Raw genomic sequence first — 22,624 nt, 5'->3', positions numbered from 1 at the left:
GTATTTGAGCCCCATATCATCTTTCAATTGTCTTGAAAGTCTGAAAAGAAAATAATAATAATTAAATAGTCCTTGCAAAATCAATGTATTTGTGCAATTCATTTCATTTCCAGGGATCCATCCAGTTTTATAGCTTCATAGGGGCCATAACTTCAGATCTTTAGCCAGGTGCTGTTCTGAATTACGATATCCTGTGGTCTGCTTGATGAAAATATAATACATTCATTGTCTCTGCATCTTGTTCTTCTCAGGATTAGTAATTTATCTGTCAGGAAGAAGCAACAGTGTGTGATAAAGGACCTCCTCATTAAAGTCATTGTTGTAAATAAACAGTCTTTCAGCCTGTGCAGTGTTGTTAAGAACACCTCTTAGGGGTCATAGAGGAAAGGCAATAACAATGTTTTAATCTAAAGGGAAAATATATGGCTTTCCTGTTATTTAATTCATTATTTCTTGCAAAGCTGTTTAAAAAAGCTAATTAAAATACTACATAGTCCTTTTGAACAGCAGTAGTGTTTTTAACAGGGATTTTTCAACTCATTCAGCCCATTCAATGATATCTTGGTGTTTAGAGCAGAACCAACTCTTTCTTCTCTGACTCTTTAGGGTCCTCCGGGGCGTCCCGGTATTCCAGGTTCAGACGGAGTCCCTGGGCCTCCAGGTACCGTTCTGATGCTCCCAGTAAGTCCCACTGCTTTCCACATGACCAACGGGCTGTCTGTTGTGCTTCCCCTACATAATGTGCACTCACTGTTCATTTCAGCTAGTTGCCTGTGAACACACTTCATTTAGCACAATTACCTCACAACATCACCAGCAGGCCAAAGAACCGTGGCCTTATTTCCTTTGGGTTACAAATCACTGACGTTGTAAATGTCAGCAAGTGCAGTGGAGTGGAACCTGTGACTATAGAGGGTTTGAGAGGCATGATGACACACAACTCTGTGAGTGTGTATTTGTCACCTCATTTTCTGGCATATACTGACCTTGTCAGCAGCAGTAGTCCTCGTGGAGACCAAAACCTGGTCTCAATGAGGAAAAAAAAACTAATTTCTGAGGAACTGCTTGAATGTAGGCCTAAGATTTAAATTGTGGTTAGGTTAATGTTAGGGTTAGTCATTAACTGATCATGGTTAATGTTAGGAATTAGGCTGTCTAAATGAATGGAATGTCCTAACAAGGATAGCTGCATAAACCTGTGTGTTGACAGCTTTAAGGTCCGAACATAACTCAGCACATACTTGAGCACACTCACCAGGGGAGGCCATTATGTCTCCTCATAAAATATATCTCTCATAAAAAAAAGTCAAGTCAATTTGTTCTCAGTGGTGGTTCTCTTTTTGTCTTTTTGTTTTGCGGCTGACAGTTCCGTGCAGGCGGGGAGTCGCACAAGGGACCTGTGGTTTCTGCCCAGGAAGCTCAGGCTCAGGCCATCCTATCTCAGGCTAGGGTGAGTATCAGTTGTAAAATGTGACCTCAGCATTCTGTTGTCAATTTCAAGAACAATTAAATGGAAACACCAGATAACTATAGGCGCTGGCTGCCCCTGAAACAGAAGCTTGTGGCCATTTGCTTAGTGTCTACCTCTCCCTCTCCCCCTTTTACACTTAATTTGTCCTGTTAAATACAAACAACATCAATCCCCAAATCTCCTTTAAAATCAGCTATTTAAGTGTGAATTGTTTTGGGTTTTTCCTCATTTGCAGCTGCCTTAGATGCAAGATTATGGTTTTAACCCCTCAGCCAATAAATGATTGCAGTGCTATTTGAAGGATCACACAAAAAAGTAGTTTAAGATTTCCATAAAATGTTGTATGTTTGGATGAAATCTGAAAGGGATACAAGATTCTAGTTTTCCTTAAGAAGGCACCACACTGTTTTTAGTGGTCCTGGAATATGCTTTTGTATATGAAATACCATGGTGCAACTACTACTACCACTGTTAATATTGACACTAATAATAATAATACTACTACTACTAATAATACAGAATTGTTTGTTAATAATGAAAAGAGTAATCATTATCCACAAGTTTCACTTAAAAGGGTCTAAAACTTGTGTTAAATTAATTATTCTAACGGAAAGGTAGGCTACAAATTAGTTTCCACTTGATAAAGAACATCCATTATTGAGAGGGTATTTGGATGGACAACTTGCATTTGAATAACACATAGTCAGAAATATAACACTAACTTCCCTATGCTCTGAAAGAAAAGACTATCAGAAGTGTTTTTTCTCTTTGTTCTAGACGATGGTGATGTGATTTATAGACATGCCCCTGCTTCCGCTCCTAAACCCTCATTGTTTATCACTCTGCTCTCACATTTACCACCTGTGATGTTTACATTGCATCCTGCATGGAAAAGCTGGGTGGTCTCCTGATAGACAGAAAATGTGCTTGTATTTGTTTATTTACAGGGCCCTTATCAGGAAGCTCCCTGTTTTTGTTTAACTGGTCAATTCCCTGGCTCCAACCACCTGAATATTCCCGCAAAGTACTTGTAACTGAAAACATGTCTATTGTTTTGTATATTTTTTAAAGTCATTTACGCTGTAAATGTCTAGTTATCATCGTAAATGAGGCCCAGACCCCAGTGATTTCTAAAGTTTAAACAAAGGTTAAAACCCACAACAGATTTTCACACCCGCTGAGGGATGATAGCCATAGCAGTGTTGAAAGACCGCCTGAAATATGTGGCTTTGAGCAAGGTGTGATTTATAGTACACATGGACGCCATTAAGTGTGGCACAAACACAGCATATTCACACTTTCACAACACTTCATGCGGCTGCCAAAATTGGTGTTTACTAATGTCTTAAAAGCATTTGTCACCTCTATACATTTGTCCTTTATGGCAAAGCTTCGACACAAGGAAGAAATAGAGAAAATGGCTCAGTAACTACAAGTGGGACAAATTGTGGTATTTGTATCCTGCTAATGTACAGAAATACACGGTGTTCTGCATTGTTTCCCAAACACTGTGTCAGGACCCACAGGTGTGTCACAGGACATTGTTTTTTTTGGGTCCCTAAACAAATTTTGCCCAATATTGTTAGTGAAGATTTATGCCTTTATTTTTTAAATAACATGCTTTAACTAAAGTTTGAATTGATTTACCAATTCAAAAATGATATTAGGTGTCACAGATAAATCTATATTATGAACACATTTACTCTCATCAGAATTGATAGTGTGGGTCACAGTAGTTTTCCATCTTTAAAAAGTGGGTCACCAAATAGAAAGTTTGGGGAATCACCTGTGTACTATCTGTTGGTGATTTGGTACATAGTGTAGTGTCGGGCATGGATTCGCAAATTGCTGTATTGCCTTCATTCCAGACAACTTCTGGCAGCGCCAAACTGTGGTTAACCATAAACAAGAACAAATGCCTGTGAGACTTTGAACAAGAAGTAAAGGACAAGGCCACACATTGTCTGTGGTCACAAGTGAGGTTTAAAAATATACAGAAACTGAGTCAGAAGCTTTAGATAATAATAAAAAAGAAAGTTACTTAAAATGGAAGAACAGCCAAATTGAAAGACAGTGAAAGGCCACCATGTCGGATGTGTACAAACACTGCTAGACATAGCATTAAGCCCACCTTGCATTGGTGTTTGATTGGTTCCCTTTTAAGAATTTCTAAATGCAATATCGGTCTCTAGGTAGTGGTCAACATTGCCTTAAAAATGCATGATCAGGTATTGGCAAACACATCAAGATCCCCAATATGACTCACAACTGTGGACTGAATAGGCTGCTACCTCCTTGACTTCTTTGCTAATTTTGTTAATTTCACTACCGAAGAGACACCGCTGTCTCTGGCGTTGGGCACGGGGGGAAAAACATATATTATATACAGTATGTCATTATTGGATATCGGCCCAAGAAATTCGGACATATACTGGATATCGGCTAAATGACCAGTGTCACTAATTTAACCAGAAATCAGAACATAAACAGATGCTTTGTGCAAAACCAAAAGAAACGACTTATAAAGACCTGAATGTACTGTACTTTTCATGGAACACATTCAAATCATCGTTTTCCTTGTATTGGAGGTGTTAGAGGAAGAGATGCTGTTTTACGGATTTACAAAACAGAAGCCCCTTGGATGAGAATTTAAATGTCTTCAAGAAAAAAGTTCCAGAAGTCCAGTTGCTCCTGACTCAGTGTGTTTTGGATAAATATGGCCTGGATGAATTTGACTCCTACACAGACAGGTTTTATGTTGTTTACTGACTGGTGTTTTATGTTTCTGCCTGATCCACAGCTGGCCATGAGAGGTCCTCCGGGGCCATCGGGCATGACAGGAAGATCCGGTCCTCTGGTGAGTTTAACCCATCGATTTCTTAACACACACACTTAAATGAGCGACTAATACAGTGATGTTCTTTTATTATTTGATTCCACATACTTCATGATGATTCGCATGGTTCCTTACATAGAAATAAACACAAAAACTGCTCCTAACAAGCAATCTCACAAACAGTATTGTAGAATGATAATAGCTAAGTTCTTCTTATTTTGTCTTGATGGTGTTAAACTAATCTTGTAAATATTGGACACAGAGATTTTGTTTAAATGTAGAGAGATGCTCCAGAAGGTTGTTGTATTTGTCTGGGTTTACCTGAGGCTTTCTCTAATCTTGATTATATTGTTTTTTTTAAGCCAGATGTCTTCAGCAAAGACAATTCACTCACTAAATTTGCATCTGTTTTTGACAGGGAGATCCTGGTGCTCCTGGACTTAAAGGTGACAGTGGTGTCTCTGGACCACAAGTAAGAAGAACTCTAGAAACTATATCAGGTTTTTTCCTGTTTTGATGAGTAGTTATGGTGTTATTATGGCTGTTCAAAAACTGTTGTTTTGCATTTATTGTTGGTAGGGACCCAGAGGTCTTCAAGGTGGGACGGGGCCTGTAGGAAAGCTTGGAAAGAGGGTAAGAAGACCTTTATCTTGGTTCGAATAAAAAGTTGTTTTACTTTATTGAAGGGATACTCTAGTGTTGTAAAAAAAAAAAGGATTAGTTTAAAGCTGCATATTTCTCAAACTCTGAGGTTCAAGGCTACCATGCCCAATGAGAGAAGACTGTCTAGTTTTAAACATGGCCATATTTCAAAAGAAGTCAGCTGCACTCAATATTCCTCCCTGTGTGTTGTGTAAATGCACAAAGTCATGTTTATTTAACAATGAACCAGTCAGAGAAATTATACAATCTTCCTCCTTTGTTTGTTCTGCATGACCTTTCAAGACAATTGAATATGCTCTAATGTCATTACAATGTCGCCTGACATGATGATGATGATTTGGTTGTCCTCCAGGGTCGTAATGGCGCCGATGGGGCTCGAGGTTTGCCAGGAGAGGGAGGGGGAAAGGTAGAGTATGCATTGGGTTTTCAACGAAACTGCCTCTGGGCTGAAATCTTTTTCTTGTGATGCACAAGTGTTTGGCAAACAAGACACTTGTCATATTAAGAGTTTTTTCTTCTGTTACTGTCCTTTTTTTAAGGGTGACCGAGGTTTTGACGGCCTCCCTGGTCTTCCTGGAGAGAAGGGGCACAGAGTAAGTAAGAGCATTCTGGGAAACCACAAGGTCAGAGGGCAAAACATCAAACACCATCTCCAGAAATAGCGTTCCAGAGTCTGTAGTCCCAAATCCTTGTTGATCACAGTCTTTGCTGCCCTGCTACACTGTACTTACTGCAGCAGTACGGTCGATCTGTAGTTCAAAGGCCACCTCCCACTCATCTCGTGTACTCTGTGGTGTTGATAGACATGAATTCTGAAGGAATTGACCTCTTTATGGAGCTTGACCCGGTTACATGAGGTGGGACCTACTTCTGAACCACTTGGGCTGCCTTTAAGAAGGCTTGGGGGCGAATGGGAAGTGCTGAGTTTGGTGTTTGTGGAATTTGGGCCTGTGTAAAGAGCCATAAAAAGAGAGGACAGAGATCAGAGAAGGGTATTTCTAGAGAGGCTTTCATGCTTTATCCTATACTGAGTAATTACAGGGCCACCAGAGATAGACCAGTGCTTATAGAGCACCATGAATAGTTGAAACCATATAGGTCCATGCCAATTCTGGTGTCTATACTTACTGTAGATTAAAGATGGTTTGTTTGTTTCCCACTTGCACTCTTTTAAGCACTGTTTGTGTAACTTAACACATATACAGTGTCTTTTCATACTCAAAGTTCGGAGCCCTTTTCTGTTGTAGCTTCATGGACTTAGACAGTCTTAGATGAACATCCTTTTCCTGTGATCTTTTGCCTCCAGGGAGAACATGGTCCTACAGGTTCTCCAGGCCTTCCAGGAGATGATGGTCCAAGAGTAAGTGGTACCTCATTGACCATACAACTTCAACTTGTTCTCAAAACTCTGTAGAATTTCTCTGCATTCCTTAATAAACCACTGTTTCTCATCTTATCTAAAGGGTGAAGATGGCCAGGTTGGACAGAGAGGTGTTAATGGAGAGGGTGTAAGTACATGCATCTTCTTGATAAAGCAGTAATAAGGGATTGTTAGGCTGTAAAAAAAAATATGATGAAAATATAACTCCTTCCCTTCACTACCACAGGCCTCCTCCCCGATATTCATTTTGGCAATTATTTAAATACTGAGCCTCGCCCTCCTCTCTTCTCACAGCAGGATCAACATTCCTGTCTGCAAGGACTATTGCGCTCAGAACCTCGACCTTGCCAATTCAGAATGGCTCTGAATAATAGATCAAAAAATAGACCGGGAAAATGTGTTGGTCTGTCACTACCCATGAGAAACTGCCATATTGTGCCTAGTTTGTTCTAAATGGACCAGAGTTTGCTCCCTGTCATAACCAACAACAACTTTGTCCTTGAAATGAAATAGTTGCACACTATTTCATCACGCGGTGTCCATTAGAAACAAAAAGCCACTGCCAGTCAATTGATTTCAAGTGCATGACTTAAGCTTGAGACCCAAAAAAAACCCATATATTTTGCTCATTTCCTGAATTGCACTTGTAGTTACCACTTGTGATCTCATGAGGTCAGTATTTTCATAGTCAGCTCAATAATTGCAGTGCATCTTATGAATGTTTTATAACATTTAGGTTAACATAAATTATTGGACTTATTCAGTGTTTTACATGATGTTCTTTAACTTATCACTGTCTTGATGTGCAGGGTCCTAGAGGTTTGCTAGGCCCCAGAGGGTCTGCAGGTACTCCAGGACAGCGTGTAAGTGTCACTTCCTCCTCTTACCGCACTTCATTTGTGTTCTAGTTTAATGAGATGGACTTTCATTGTCAAATGTTGATTTTTCTATAGGGTCTTACTGGACTTGATGGGCAAGCTGGTCCCAAAGGAAACATGGTGAGAAATGTTCACGTTGTGATCTCGAACAAATATTTGGACATTGGAAAGTAGACAGTCATCTCCCTATGTATCACCATATGTGAACAGGCCAGGAGCTTCAGTAAAAGGCCTGTAAGAAAATACTTTGTGCTCATTGTCCCATCACACACTCAGCTTCCTGGTGGGTCCCAGCAGGATGTTTTGAATGAGATAAACAGATCATTAGTCATGACAGTTGGACAAGGCCACACATTGTCTGTGGACATTGAGCCACTGATCCAAAGAAAAAAAGACAGCTGTTGAAAGAACCCACAACAATAGAAATTTGTTGTGCTTCTCATTAATTTCTCCAAAATAGATATTGGTCTGGGCCTTTACTAAAATTCAAAGCAGGCAGTTTTCAATATGGAATTTATTATTATTATTCTTTTTTAAATTATCCGTAATGGTTTCTGTTTAATGTCACAATGAAGCAACCTAAATATCTCTAAATCCATCATTTGTATTTATGGTTTGTTGTTACAGCTGAATCTCTGCAGAAATACCAATCAGTGCCCCAGTTCCGGTTAGCCTCATTTAATCCACTCTCAGATGCCTTTGCATCATGCAGAGGAAGTGTTTCATCACCAGTCTGCACCAGCTCTGCTTCATGAGCCAGCAAATCACATTTCTTCTCACTACGCACACTTTTTTTTTATTGCATTTTCTTGACACACATTACATTAAAGCCAATCCAAACCAGCCAGACAAGGTCACCCAAAGTTTGCTCACAACCCAGTGCCATAGTTTTGATGTGAAGTGCATTTACAGTTGCTTTTACATGAAGAAAAATCTGGAGCAACGGACTATTATCAGCTTCGCTAAATATTGCTATCTCTCTGACGATGGCCTTGTTCACTTGCAAGTCTTGGACGTCATATTGAAAATGTCAGTGAAAAAGCCACCAAACACAAATGAAACCCTTGCAGTCAGCTGCAGATCTGCTTGGTCTGACAGGGAATAGTGAAGTAACAGGCCACACCTGACCATGAAACTGCTTTTTAGTCGTTTCTAAAATGCTGAGTCCCTGAAAATGGACAATTACAAATTAATTCTAATTTGTCAAAGGTTATTTGTTTTTGCTCAATCCCTCAAATTAGAGTGTCCACACTTGAGTCATATTGTGATTGTTTCCTTTCACATTCATTGTGGTGGTGTACAGATGCTAAATGACAAAATGTGTCTCTTTGTCCAAATATATATGGCCCTAACTGGATAATTGTATCTAGTATTTTTTTTGTCAATTTGTTTCATATTGGAGAAGAAACTAAGGGATTTAGTTGCAACACATTAAAAAGATTAACTGCATCCCCTGCTTTTCTCTTTTTATGCAGGGTCCACAAGGAGAGTCAGGGCCTCCAGGGCAACAGGGTTTGCCTGGTCCACATGTAAGTTTCTCTTTTTTCTCTGTCTTTTTTCTGTCTTTTTGTCCTTTCAAACCACACCTTAGCACTGTCTCTAGTGCAATGTCTCCCACGCTGTCTTTCTTATCTTCATTTGTTTAATGTCTCATGTCCTGTTTCACCTTTTATCTCGTATGTTTTCTACTTCTCTTTGCTCTAATCTGTTTTGCAACTGGGAGAAATCAGGTGATCACTCGCGCTTCTGTTTTTGTAATCAGATTTGTTTTTGAATTTCACTCTCTCTCTCTCCCTCTTCTTTCTGGCCACCCTTCATTGCTTCGATCATCACCACCCTGTGAGATATTTAAAAAAAACAAAAAAGAACAAACACAAAGATACATCCTAATTCAATGCCAACATTTTGAGTAGATGTATTACGCTCTTTCAATAGTACTGTACCTTATTGCATTTACCAGTTGGTGGCACAAGTGAAAAATATTCCATTTTGGAGTCATGTTTAATAAAAAACAGCACACCCAGTATTGTAGCCAGCGTTTAGTCAACATTGCCAGGTTTTCAGTCCTGCAGCCTGGACAGGGCAGCATAATTCCCCTGGAAAGTATTAGTAGGAACCTGTCCTGATGGTATACAGGTTGAATACATAACTTGTTCCTTTTAGTTATACCTGCCCTGGGGTAGATTGATGTCTTCCTGTGATGGCATTAAACCTTTGGAAGAATAACACAGCTCTTTCACATCTTTTTTTTTTACATTCTTCATGGGGTGACTTCTCAAAAGGAGTTAAAGGTGTTGGACTTTAAAATGAACTGTAAAAAATAATGAACCTCCCTTTGCACAGCTGAGTGACCACATTTGAAAAAAAAAGGGCAGCATGGAGAAGCCAACCAACAAAAACAATACAGGGTCTTAGAAGAGTATAAAAATGGTATAAAATATGTAAAGTACAAATACATCACGCAGACTTTTCCCAAACTGACAAAACCCATGTTCTTTTCCATATTTCTTTCTGAATATCATGGACACCTTCTTGTAAAAAATGCCTGGTCTAATAATGAAGATATTTCCATCTTGTTTTAGGGTCTCGTTGGTCCTCAAGGTCCAATCGGGCCTCCTGGTGAAAAAGTAAGTAGAGAAGGAAAATGCTCCCACACACAGTCCACTCACCACAAGTCTGCTGTAGTGATAAGTGAATGTTTGAGTCAAGACCACATAAGTGATTCTGCAGATTCATGTCTGCCTGAGCTATAGGCCCTTTACTGGCTCCTCTCCATGCAGTTATGGATAAAACACACACAGATGAGTAGTTTAGTAGTTCTGAGAGTATTTATTAATATTGTAAATGTATATCTGTCTGTCTGTCTGTTGTCTCTCTCCATAGGGACCTCACGGTAAACAAGGTTTGGCTGGTCTTCCTGGTGCTGATGGTCCTCCTGTAAGTCGCCGCTGACTCCATTTTCATTTTATACTATTTTTTCCTGACAAAACAAACACATCTGACAACCTGTTGATAAATGAAGTCTCTGAATTTTCTAGGGTCACCCAGGAAAAGAGGGTCCTGCAGGCGAGAAAGGTGCCGTTGTAAGTATTTTACAATAAAATACTCTATGTATATACTTACCTAAGTAAGTATACTTACCTAAGCTAAGGGCCTTTTTACGAATAATTACGCTCAGCATTTGTTCAGACTTTAGAGTGTGTCTACGAGGCCACGTCCAATATAGACAAACAATTTAGATAATATCATGTTGAATTGTACGGTCTGTATTTAGTCTGAGATTTTAACAAACCAAATTAGCTCATGTAGTCGGCTCCTCCGTTTGAGACATGCAGATCATAAATGTGTTGATACATGATGCAAATAATGTAATTGCATACTTATAAAACTGATACATGTATTTCCTATTAATTAATGGACACTTGAGATTAGTTTTTACTCTTTTTTTCTTTAAATATATCCTATATGTTTGTATGCATACTGTGTGTGTTTATTATTATACTGTATTGGAATGAATGGAAAAGTCATCAAAGGGCATTATCTAATACAACGGAGATTGTTCTTTACATGGAGATTGCTCCACATTTGACTGATCATGTGACTATCTTTTTCTAACTTTTAGGGTCATCTTGGTCCTATGGGATCCATCGGCTACCCTGGGCCCCGTGGTGTTAAAGTAGGCTCTATCTTAGTCATCCCACCATGATAAATTCATAGTTTAAGTTGCCACACTGCCATTTTTTACACTTTCTTTCTGTCTCCAGGGTGCTGAGGGCATCAGAGGCCTTAAAGGTGGCAAAGGAGAAAAGGTAACTCACCTCTCCACTCTCCTCATCCTCTTTGTCAAGTCTAATTTTCTTATAAAATGGATTCAGAGTTCCTTTTTGAACGAGGCTTCCTTTAAATCCAGCAAGTGGAAAAACAACTCTTAAAGGCCCATCAGGCTGGCAGTTAAGTCGTCATGCCACTGAGCTGTAATTGAGTGTGGAACATTAAACTGGAATGAGGCAGTTTGTAGAGCAGTTTCAGCAGAGATTGATCTGTTGGCATTGTTTTCCTGGATCGCTGTGGTTGAACATAGCCTGCTGCTACCACAGCTTTCCCACTCACTTTTCATGGAATTCATAGTTTTTCAGAAATGATCTTAAAATCCCTGTGTGCCACTAAAAATCGTCCTCAACTTTGATTCACCTTGCATTGTATAAGCTGTCCTAACCTGTGGGGAAATAATGTTATCAAATCCAATATTTCATGTTCTAACCTTTACATTTATGTTTTATTGCATTGTGATTTTTTTTGTCTTAGTGGATTCATGCACAGAAATATGACAGTAAAAATGAATAATTTACACCTATATTATAAAAGGTTTGTGGATAATATGTGGAGGACACAACTCCCATGAAACAAAGAGCACTGCAAACTGCAATCTCAAACTGAACCCCCAGATGTCAGTAGAATAACACACCGAAACTGATAAAACATTCCAATACCTGATATAAATGTTTCAATCAGAAGACCACTAGATGTCAGCATCGATCTGACTCAGGAGCATTTATATCTGCTGGCATTACAATACACATTTTTGAAGCTTTTGTCACATTTGTTTTGTCCGCTGTGAATAATAAATCATTTGTTTATCATTAACTTTTAAATATAATGTGTCAGATTTGATTTATTAGTGAAATATGTCAGTTGTGTCTCTGTGATACTCGATACATTGAACAACAAGTTGCTTCTTTGGTCTGTTTCATCTTCAGGGAGAAGACGGATTCCCCGGCTTCAAAGGAGACATGGGTCTCAAGGGTGACAAGGTGAATTATCATCTGTAAAGAAGTTAAAAAAACAGTTACTTCCATATGAAAACAAGAAAAGATATGTTGACATAGGAAATTGCTTTGGTTACATTTGATATCTTTGCATCTAGGGTGAGGGTGGTGTATTAGGACCCAGGGGGGAGGATGGTCCAGAGGGCCCCAAAGGCAAATCAGGTCCCAATGGAGAATCTGGCCCCCTTGGATCAGCTGGAGAAAAGGTAAATAAGTCACATATGCAAAGTTTGTATTGTTAAGTCAAACCATCATTCATTATTATTATTTCATTATGTGTTTAACCTGCTTAAATATAATTCCTTAGTCCTTAGAAAATCACATATACATATACATGTGCATTGGTATAGCAATGTGAAGGCCATTAAAAACAGATCCGAGTTAAAATTGTTCTCTGATTTTAATAGGGGTCTAATAAGAGATGTATACAAATGAAATGAACTTGAATGACACACGTCTGTGTTCAATAACTTACTACTTTTACTTTGATTGGCTCACACTGACAAGTCTCCAGTAGCTGTGTAGTGCTGCATTAATTATGCTCTTCAAGAAAACAAAAAAAATAAATAAAGGTTACATGAGTGTTGGTCATATTAGATTATAAATAGGTTTACACTGACGTGTTGTTTGTGGATCAAACTGTAAAAACGTAGAAATTGTGATGCTGAAAGATGATTAGAAACCACTTGAACACAAAATAAGAAGCATGCATTATTATTTGTAGCTCTAAAATGTATTAACACGTAATTTAAGCCATATTGCTGAAATTGATCTCAATATGCTACATAGTTTGGCTAATCCCAGCTGATGCATATGCAAATGTCACGGTATATTATACGTTTATATCAGTACATTTCACATTTTGCCAGCTTGACTTATTTCAACGTGATGCAGTAGTGAAGTAAAAAAACACAAATCCCAGCACCAGATGGCGATTTGTATGCAGTGTATATAAATTATTTGACTCTGTGTTTTGTTTAATCACATCCACGACAGTTACGCCACGTTCAGTCGTGTAATTCTTAATGACCGCATAACCTCCGAAACATCCCGTGAATAATCCTACATGGATGATGAGATGTTCAGAAACGCATGATATTAGAAAAAAAAAACCCAGGAAATAAAACTTTATACTCAATGCTTCTGTGAACTTTACTGTGGTCTCTAGTGACATGCTTTTGTGAGAATTCAGTGTTTTTTTTGGCTTTGTTTCTCTTTGCTCCTTTTGTAGGGAAAACTTGGTGTCCCAGGTTTGCCTGGCTATCCTGGAAGACAAGGCTCCAAGGTGTGTGTGATAAACTTAACTAAAATATATTGTGAATGCTACTATACATCAGTGCCAGCAGCATGTAGGCAGTCAGTAACTATATATGTTTACATGTGCAGAATGTCTTCATTCCAAAAATATTTATTCTGATTGGAATTCACAATTTACAAATTTAACTGATCCAATTGTGGTGTGTGTACACATTATGAAGTAGGTCAAAATATCAATTTGGTCATATATTGTCATCCTTCCTCCTGCGATAGGATGAGCGATATAAATATCAATATTTTCATTAACACTTGAAGGCACTAAAGTCGCCAGGTGTCACTACTTCATGTCTCCTCAAGGTGGCGCTGCTCAAACGAGAAGTAGAGAGAGTTGACAGCGGGATAATGTTAATGATAATAATAATGATAATGTGCAGTATTGTCTCTGTTTTTGGAATGAAAATACAGCAGTAACAAAATGGAAATACATCACATTTACGTGAATCAGACATCACCACCAAACCAGAACGTCATGATCAGATCAGCTGTTTATACCATACACCCTGATCTGAATGACGATCAGCATTTAGCAGCCCTCTTTTAGAATGCAATCAGAATAGACTATCAGAGTTTTCAGATTGGCACGTTTACATTACATGACATATTTTTTTTATTCTGATCAGGCTTTTGTTATGATAACTTGTGTCCATGTAAACATAGCTAGTGTCTTGGTCAAGGACAGTTCACCATAGGGGGAGATAATGTGCAGTCAGTAATGTAGCTGTTGAAGGACAATGTGCAGACTGCCATTCAATGGCGGCTCATGCCGGTGCCCTTGCCTCTGTGTCCATAGTCACACTGCATGTGCATTTGTACTGTTTTTACTTTATTGATTGTCTTGGTATATTATAAAAGCCTGACTAATCAGTATTCACTCATACCACACTTTGCTTTCTCATGCTGTTTTGAAAACGTGCTGATTCATGCAAATACCAACCTCAGTAGACAGCCACTGTTGTACCTGCATGGTCACCTGCTGGAGATACCACTTTGCAAAATGATGGAATTTTTCAAGATTGGAAATTTTCCATGGGAATTTAAGGGAATTCACAATGATAAAGGTTGGGAACTTCAATGTAGCTGGTTAATAATATATTCTATAATATATTTTAACGTAATCTTGGTTAAATCATTCAGATTTGATGCAAATACAGTTGAATATCAATGCTATTCCTTAATCACAGGCACTTAGCACACTAGTTACCAGGGCTATTGAGGCCACGCCCCCTACATGCTACACTACACACCAAGGACTACACAAAGTCAATTTGCTTACGCCAAAACAAAATGTTTATATTTGTATGTGGCACCGTTTCTCTGAATTACCCAGAATGTCCAGTTAATTCCCGTTGAAAACTTCCAGTTTGCTATATTTTCCAAAAAAGTTCCCAATATTCCGCCCCTTTGCAACCCGAGTGCTGTCCCCATCATGAACTGCCACTTCATCTCAGCTGCTGTCAGCATGGACAGCTTGACACTGATATGATGGGTCAGACACACCGACTCTCACAGTGTCCATGAAGGCATCTCTTGCTCTGTCTGTTATTGTCAGCCATATCAGAGGTGAGCACAGACTCATGAAAGACCTGACCACATCATAACTGAGAGATGAGACCGTTTCCATCCATGTGTTGACGAAGTTGTTTAATTACTGCATATTGCATATACTATGGAATACAAATGTTAACAAGTGAAATCAGTGTAATGAATGTGTAGCCAAAGCAAAGATAAGAACAACAACACAAACTTATCCATTAAAAAACTTTCAACAAAGACCACAAAGCTTCCCAGTGGAGCTTAGGATTCTTTTAACAATCTATGTGCTTCAAAAAGTAGAGAGACAGCAACAAAGAGACAGAGAAGGAAAAATAAAGCATTATGGCTTTGACGTTGTATAGACGCTGTCATAGTTTCTCTTTCTTTTTTCCCTAAAAAGACATTTCCAGCTAAACGAAGTGTTGTTGTCAGAGAAATAATTTTAAAGTAATTCACTCAGTTTTTGTTCCTTAAATAGATTCATAATTGTGAATTGTGTCAGCTGCATATGACACAATGTCACTTTGTCCTCATAAGCAGGTTCAGGGTCAAAGTCCTGGCATCGTTTGCAGCCGTTATCCTCCTCCATCAGCCTATGCACGGATCCCTCCAGTGGCTGTGCTTTTGGCTGCTGCACCCCATCAACCTCTGTTAACAGCTTTGCCACGCCGTTAATTCCTGATGCCATTTGCAATAGCTTCAGTACACTGTCTTATCTCTGTGGCACAAGTCAGGCTTGTCCAGTTCAGTTTAGCATAACTGTGAAAAACAAATTACACCCATGGTTCTCAAACTGTTGTGCGTGTACCAACAATGGTACGAGACATTCCTCTAGTGGTATTTGGAGGAAAATCAGAAATAATGTTTGTTTCTATCTGATGTGATTGCAGTGGATCTGACCAGAGTGCATAGAAAATTAAAAGAATATATATAATAAATCAAATAATAATAATTAGAGGGTCACTTTATCTCTTGTTCCATCTTCATCTAATTTGGCTATACCAGTGCTATACCAAGTATTTGAGGAAGTGGAGGATGCTGAGAGAGCAAATTATCTTATTGGGAAATAATCTCAAATCTAAGAATCTCATTAACGTTGGTGATGTTTGAGAACCACTGAATTACACAGCATAGATACCCTTTTTGGTTTCCACAAAGGTAGCCTATTGGCTGTGGGTAAATTTTACCCACAGCTCCTTGTTGAGTCGTATAGACAGTATACATATAAAGATGAAGATGTGCATTGCATCGTGTCATGTTTTAAACACAAAAACACCCAGCCAAACTCAACACAGAGAGATGTTTAACTTAAGGTTAAATTTATCTTGCTAATGTTGTATTAAGTAAGGCTGTGTGGGTCCGCTTTTATCCATCCAGTGGTGATTACACTCCTTTGTATTTGCTTGGCACCATCTCTACTATTAGAACGCACAGCCTGTGAACGATTGCTGATGGGTATCAAAGGAGAGCAGCTCTTTCCCCTTCCTCTGTCTTCATTTGCTCCCCTACCTATTTAAAACCTATTTAAACATTAAAAACTCCCTGTTTACCTTTAACAACCTAACAGCATTTCCAGTGTCCTGGGTTTGTAAGTATTTACAGTACACTAGGTGTTCATTTATTTAATTTAATTTAATTTTCAAAGCACACAAGGAGTTTTTGTTTAACTGTTACTGGAGATGTGTTACAGCAAGTATATCTTATTTATTCTGTTATTCTTCTTGCTTTCTTTCTCTCACTCACTTCTCTCGCAGGGCTCCAATGGCTTCCCTGGATTCCCTGGAGCAAATGGCGAGAAAGGAGCGAGGGTGAGCCAAAAAAAACCCAAACATAATTCTCCATCGCCTGTAAAAGACCCTCGCATTCAACCACTGACAGCTATCCTATTTAGCAAAGGGAAGGTGCAGACATTGGAAAAGACTGAAAAAACATCATGGCCAATAAGTTCAAGGAGGTTTTAAAAGCACACAGTGTAACTGAGACTTTGCTGGTTCAAATCCAACTGAAAACTCAGAGGCAAAAATACAGTATTGATTGAGGACATGCTTAGTGTTATGTTTATTTGATTTTTTTGTAGTGCCACAGAACCCATAGAGTGTAAGACTTGAGCAGCCAGCTTACTCAAATTCAGATTTTTCCCTCACAAATCTGTTAAAATGCCACCTCTGATGTAGAAAACCAGCTGTGAACGAAGTGCTACAAAGCAAGCAGACACTTGATGTTGTGGATTGTCAGAATCCATATTCGACACCCGTGAGGAACTTTTTTCTGCTGGAACAGTCTCTTTGGAGGAAGACACAGATGCATTAAATCCAACCACAAAGTGTCATCAGTGTGGGGTTGCACCAATTTAGCATAAATACCTTTTATTAGTAATTACTAAACCACTCCCTAAAGATTTAGTAGCTGGTTTGCAGCTAGTAGTTTACTAATTTTACTTGCACCAGACCAATTTACGCAAACCCATAGTAAATTTATAATAAAGCACAAGTTACTCGTCGTTGAAATGATTTGCTTATCTTCACAAAAACAACTATTTCATACAGAATTCTGCAGCTTTATTTTGGGAAAAAAAGAGAGATTCTGTTGCTAGAACTGTTTACAAAAGGAAAATAGATAAATATACACTGCTGTCCTAATGGATAATAGTTTAGATAGTAAATGACAGATGAAATGACCATTACCATATATTGATTTGATTGAATAGTGTTGTTGTGAGGGTTTCTTCTAACTGAAGTTAGAGGAAACTGACTTTAAGTTGTTTTGAGTAAGTTGTTGAACAAATATGATACTAATAATTTACTTTTATTTAATATATAGTATTTTATTATTAGTATTGTAATGTGAAGCTGTGTTGAGCTGCATTTCTTGTATGAAAGGTGGTATACAGATAAAATAAAGTTAAGTTCAATTAATCATTTTGTACAAGACTGGATAGTTTGGCTTTGAAGGAAAAAAAAAGTTTATCAGAAAAGCAAATCAGGTTGGATTAATGTCAAGATATAATATTTTGGCCTAATATTCAGACCCTTGATCTAAAGGGTAGATTCTGTCCCTCAGAATCCTTTTGTGGATGATAGGCTCCTCCATCCTCACCAAAACGAGCATGATTATCTTTGTGTCTCAATCTGCTTGCAGCGAGCTATGTTATGCTAGACTTACACTACCTGTGTGGTAGGTGTAAATATTTAGTTCCTAAGCTCTACGCAATTGCTGCAAGCCATTTTAAATGCGGAGTGACTAAAACCTGATTTAGTAAACATTTTAGGTCTGTAGGTGGTGCACCTGTGTGCAGGCCAGACATGATCTTCCACACAACATCTAGCAAAACAGATTTGTTTACTTCACGTAGTAGTTTCACAAAGGGAAAGAAGGAAAAGTGTCACCACAAACTTGGAAGTACACAGTTGTCCGTTAACTATCACCTCATGTTGAACCATCAGCACTCGCCAAAATTGAAACTAAAGAACCAAGTTGTGGATTGTTTTTAACAGGAGTTTTTCTCTTCTAGTGGTGTAATCAGGACTCAGGTCTACTCAAGGGTAGACTGACTGCTATATTCAGCTCTGTGAAAGTTACCTGAGAGTGGGCCCAGTTGAGGATTGTTACAGATTAAGTGATGAGAGAGAGGGTTGTAGAATGCAGGGAGGGTTATTACTGACAAGACAAGCTTGAGCGGCAGGCTCCCCTGGCTCCATCGTGCTTGAGCTGACAGCTAGCTCAAACTGTCAAGTGCCTGTGTGTAACCACTTAGCTCGGCACTTTGATTATTTATTTTTGTCCAAAGACACACCGTGGTTCTTTTTGGTCTCTGATTGGTTTAGCATTCGTCTTTGTTGCACTCTTGAGTGTTTGGTATTAAAGAATTGTTTTCAGTTCAAAATACTGACAAGAGACAAGTATATACCTGTACAGGCTCATGATTTTCTCTCAAATGACAGCTTTTTGTTTTCTTTCTCAGGGAATCGCTGGTAAAGCTGGGCCGAGAGGACAACGTGGCCCAACGGTAGGTCATTCAATGTCTGCCCAGGCCGAGTCAACCACATGAATTATTTATTTTGTTTAAATGAAAATCCTATCCTTTTTGTACTTATGTATTGCTTTATTATTATTTTTATTTGGAGGGACATACACATTTGGTAGGAAATTGTGGACATGTAGGTGACATTGATTACCTATATATCAAGGTGCTTTACGTTATGTTTTTGTTTATTTTTTTTTAGAATTTCAAATGTTGAACAAAATCTTCTAAATTGCCTAAATGTACCACAATGTATCGCAATTAGAGATGGCACAATACCACGGGTACGATACAAATACTGATTTATAAATGTGTATATATATATATATATATATATATATATATATATATATATATACATATATATATATATATATATATATATATACATATATATATAACAAACTGTATCAACTGATACCAATATCAGTCCGATACAGTAATTTTACAGTAACACATTTGTGCTAGCCATTTCAAGTTTTTTCAAATACACCATTCTCTAACTTTATAACAAATATTCTTCTCTAAGAAGAGCTAAGCAATTTTTTTATATCAGATTTTACACAATGATTTTGACCAGTATCGGACTGATACCAAAACTACAATTAGGGCTGTCAAATTATCGTGTTAATTGCGCTTAATTAATTCCAGTCATATTTAACGTGTTATGTTTTTTAATCTCGTTAATCTCTTCTTCACGCAGCAACAAAAAAACGTCATAAAACCGAATTTAACGTTAACAAACACAGACATGCTGCATACCCACAGAAACTCAGCTAAAAGCTCATATAAACCAATCTTATGTTCACCAAACACAGTTAAAACACAGATGGATCAAACCAGCAGGAGCAGAAAACACCCTTACAGTGCACACATTGAAGAGCGTCAGCGTGATTATGTAAACAAAAAAAACACGTGTTGACTGGACAGCTTCCAGCGGTACCATTTTTTATCACTTTATGACCAAGATTCACGGATCCAGCCCCAAAATAAGAGCAAAACAACAACTGACTTTGAAGAAATACAAGCAGAGATGTTGTCTTACCTTTGCTGTTTATCAAAACAAGTTATTTCCACCGGAACAAAACTTCGCAGCATGCTTTGGGGACAAATCCCGGTCTGATTCATCATTACAGAGCGACGTTAGATCGTTCTGATTAGAGAAGAGCGAATGTACGTGCTAACTTCCAGCACTGTGATTGATGGGTTTGATTTATTTATTTTATTTTATTTTGATTTTATAAAAATCAAGTTCAGTGTTGTATTGCTCAGAAATACTGCTTCCTGTTTTTTCACGTTTACTTATAGCACATTATATGGACCTGATATTTGTTTGTTTTTTCTAATAATTTAGAGTTTGACAATAACACAGCAGAATGTAAATGGCTTTGTCAAAACAATAAATTACTTTATAAAGCCACTTTTTTTTGTTATATATCAATCTTTGATCTGCCACAATAATGTAATAATGAATTTAAATGAAAATACCTCAAGTTGAGGGCTTTTCTCATTTCTAATTAGATTAATTAATTACAGATCATAATTCATTAATCACACCATTTTTTTTAATAGCTTGACAGCACTAACGATAATACTCGCTGATCTTTGCTCACTATTAATTATGATATATGATACCCTGTTAGTTATTGTGTTTAAATGAAAAAAAAAATTCTACCTTGTGTTTTCATGTACAGCTATTTTTTGATGGACATACTGTGCGCAGTGGGTAGAAAATATGTAGAGGCAACTGTTGACTAGATATTACCAGATATCTGTGCATCAAGCTGCTTCATTTAATAACAAAATCTTTGAAAGTGCACTCATTTAAAATGTCATAACAACCGTGTTGCTTGTTGTTTTCAGGGTCCACGTGGTGGGCGTGGTGCAAGAGGGGCCACGGGGAAACCAGGTGCAAAGGTGAGAAGGTTGATGCTGAACCCAAACAATGGGAATGGTAACATAATGCGTTACATTCAATGTAATGTTACATTAGAAAGGTGGAAATGATTCACCAATTATTTTGAGAATCTGACGGCAGTTACTGTGTGGTAGATTTAGCATGGTGTACCTCAAGATCTATCTATCTATCTATCTATCTATCTATCTATCTATCTATCTATCTATCTATCTATCTATCTATCTATCTATCTATCTATCTATCTATCTATCTATCTATCTATCTATCTATCTATCTATCTATATATCTATCTGTTTTATTAAGAATTATTCTTATTGTAGCCTAGATATCCTTGGTTCAAAAACCATTTGCAGTAAAAGTAAATCACACATTCTGGATAATGTAACTGAATAGATAGATAGATAGATAGATAGATAGATAGATAGATAGATAGATAGATAGATAGATAGATAGATAGATAGATAGATAGATAGATAGATAGATAGATAGATAGATAGATAGATAGATAGATATGTGAACATTTCATTTACATGTCATGTTTTCTTTTTCTTTTTCAACAGGGAACCTCTGGGAATGATGGACCTCACGGCCCGCCAGGCGAGAGGGTTAGTATCCATTTTGTATTTGATCAGTGTCTCTCAAATGTTGAGGTTTCATCCACACTGTTGATGAGAGCAGTTTTGTACTCATTGTGGTGTCATGGTGTACTTTTCTCATAAAAATCAAAGGTTAGATAAACCCTATGCTCATTTCACACCTCAAATTAATCAAATCCAATAAAAGTGTGTCTTATTTTATAATATAAGGGACCTCAAGGACCACAGGGACCTGTTGGCTTCCCTGGACCTAAAGGACCTAATGTAAGTATAGCTGCTGTCAATCTGTTTGTAAATTAGCACCATCTCCATCCCAGGCCATGTTGACATTTTTCACAGAGGCTTTTCAAATATTAATAGCTGTGTGTGTTGATTTTTATGAGCTGTCTTTCCTTTCTCATCTCTAGGGCCCGGCAGGAAAAGATGGCTTGCCCGGACACCCCGGACAGAGGGGAGAGACGGTGAGTAGATGGTTTCATCCCTGAACGCGTTGTGTCATTGCCATTTGATCCTGATCATCATGTATTTGTACAAACTCACTCCCGACTCAGCCTTTCCACCTGTTTAGAAAGGTTATATATATTGTGTGTTTATATAGAGTATATAAAAAAAAGCATCCTGGAAGAAGAGACGTGAAATGGCATACATAATGTGTTTGTTAAGTTGAAAAAACAGAGAGAATGGAAAAAATGAACCACTGCTGTCTTGTAGTACACTGGTGCATCGTCATATTTTAATGGTCACAGATTCCAACCAAAGTTATTGTTTATTTGTTCGCTGTTCCACAGGTCCTCTGGACCTCTCGGCTGGTTGATCAGTTTTAGATTCCATTTTATATCTATCATTTTCAATTTCATGTTTTTGCGTGGCTCAGATTCTTTACATCCTTTACAGACCCTCTTCTTGCTAAGGAGCTCAAATATTACAGTATTTAGATAAAGTCATCAATATCCGCTTTCCTCCTTCAGGGATTCCAAGGAAAGACGGGACCTCCAGGACCTGGAGGGGTTGTTGGACCACAGGTAAATAAACAGCACACTTCACATCTATGGTTAGATCTACTTTGTCACACATGCTGTGTCTATTATTGGACGGAAAGGGATTTTATACCTGTAACAACTGCTGAATCTTAAAGACGTACAGTATTTATAGTACATTGACCTTAACATATCTTTGTTGTGCTT

The 22,624-nt window shown here is 38.0% G+C and overlaps 1 protein-coding gene across 1 annotated transcript in view; it reads left to right on the top strand.

Annotated features, from left to right (window-relative positions):
• The window catches only part of LOC310942292 (collagen alpha-1(XI) chain-like), a 94,802-nt gene that overhangs the window by 33,136 nt on the left and 39,042 nt on the right, over positions 1-22,624 (top strand). Inside the window, exons 12-38 of the mRNA XM_083907649.1 lie at positions 607-681; positions 1,367-1,450; positions 4,272-4,328; positions 4,726-4,779; positions 4,887-4,940; positions 5,323-5,376; positions 5,510-5,563; positions 6,277-6,330; positions 6,434-6,478; positions 7,161-7,214; positions 7,305-7,349; positions 8,705-8,758; positions 9,812-9,856; positions 10,113-10,166; positions 10,268-10,312; positions 10,852-10,905; positions 10,994-11,038; positions 11,987-12,040; positions 12,154-12,261; positions 13,287-13,340; positions 16,660-16,713; positions 18,867-18,911; positions 20,790-20,843; positions 21,405-21,449; positions 21,651-21,704; positions 21,848-21,901; positions 22,409-22,462. Of these exons, the coding sequence (XP_083763775.1) occupies positions 607-681; positions 1,367-1,450; positions 4,272-4,328; positions 4,726-4,779; positions 4,887-4,940; positions 5,323-5,376; positions 5,510-5,563; positions 6,277-6,330; positions 6,434-6,478; positions 7,161-7,214; positions 7,305-7,349; positions 8,705-8,758; positions 9,812-9,856; positions 10,113-10,166; positions 10,268-10,312; positions 10,852-10,905; positions 10,994-11,038; positions 11,987-12,040; positions 12,154-12,261; positions 13,287-13,340; positions 16,660-16,713; positions 18,867-18,911; positions 20,790-20,843; positions 21,405-21,449; positions 21,651-21,704; positions 21,848-21,901; positions 22,409-22,462 (1,503 nt within the window). The remainder of the gene's footprint in view (positions 1-606; positions 682-1,366; positions 1,451-4,271; positions 4,329-4,725; positions 4,780-4,886; positions 4,941-5,322; positions 5,377-5,509; positions 5,564-6,276; positions 6,331-6,433; positions 6,479-7,160; positions 7,215-7,304; positions 7,350-8,704; positions 8,759-9,811; positions 9,857-10,112; positions 10,167-10,267; positions 10,313-10,851; positions 10,906-10,993; positions 11,039-11,986; positions 12,041-12,153; positions 12,262-13,286; positions 13,341-16,659; positions 16,714-18,866; positions 18,912-20,789; positions 20,844-21,404; positions 21,450-21,650; positions 21,705-21,847; positions 21,902-22,408; positions 22,463-22,624) is intronic.

Source organism: Microchirus variegatus, assembly GCF_963457635.1.
Source record: "Microchirus variegatus genome assembly, chromosome: 21".
In the NCBI taxonomy this organism is placed as follows: Eukaryota; Metazoa; Chordata; class Actinopteri; order Pleuronectiformes; family Soleidae; genus Microchirus; species Microchirus variegatus.
The sequence above is the reverse complement of the archived record's forward strand: the minus strand, read 5'-3'. Positions and strand labels throughout refer to the sequence as shown.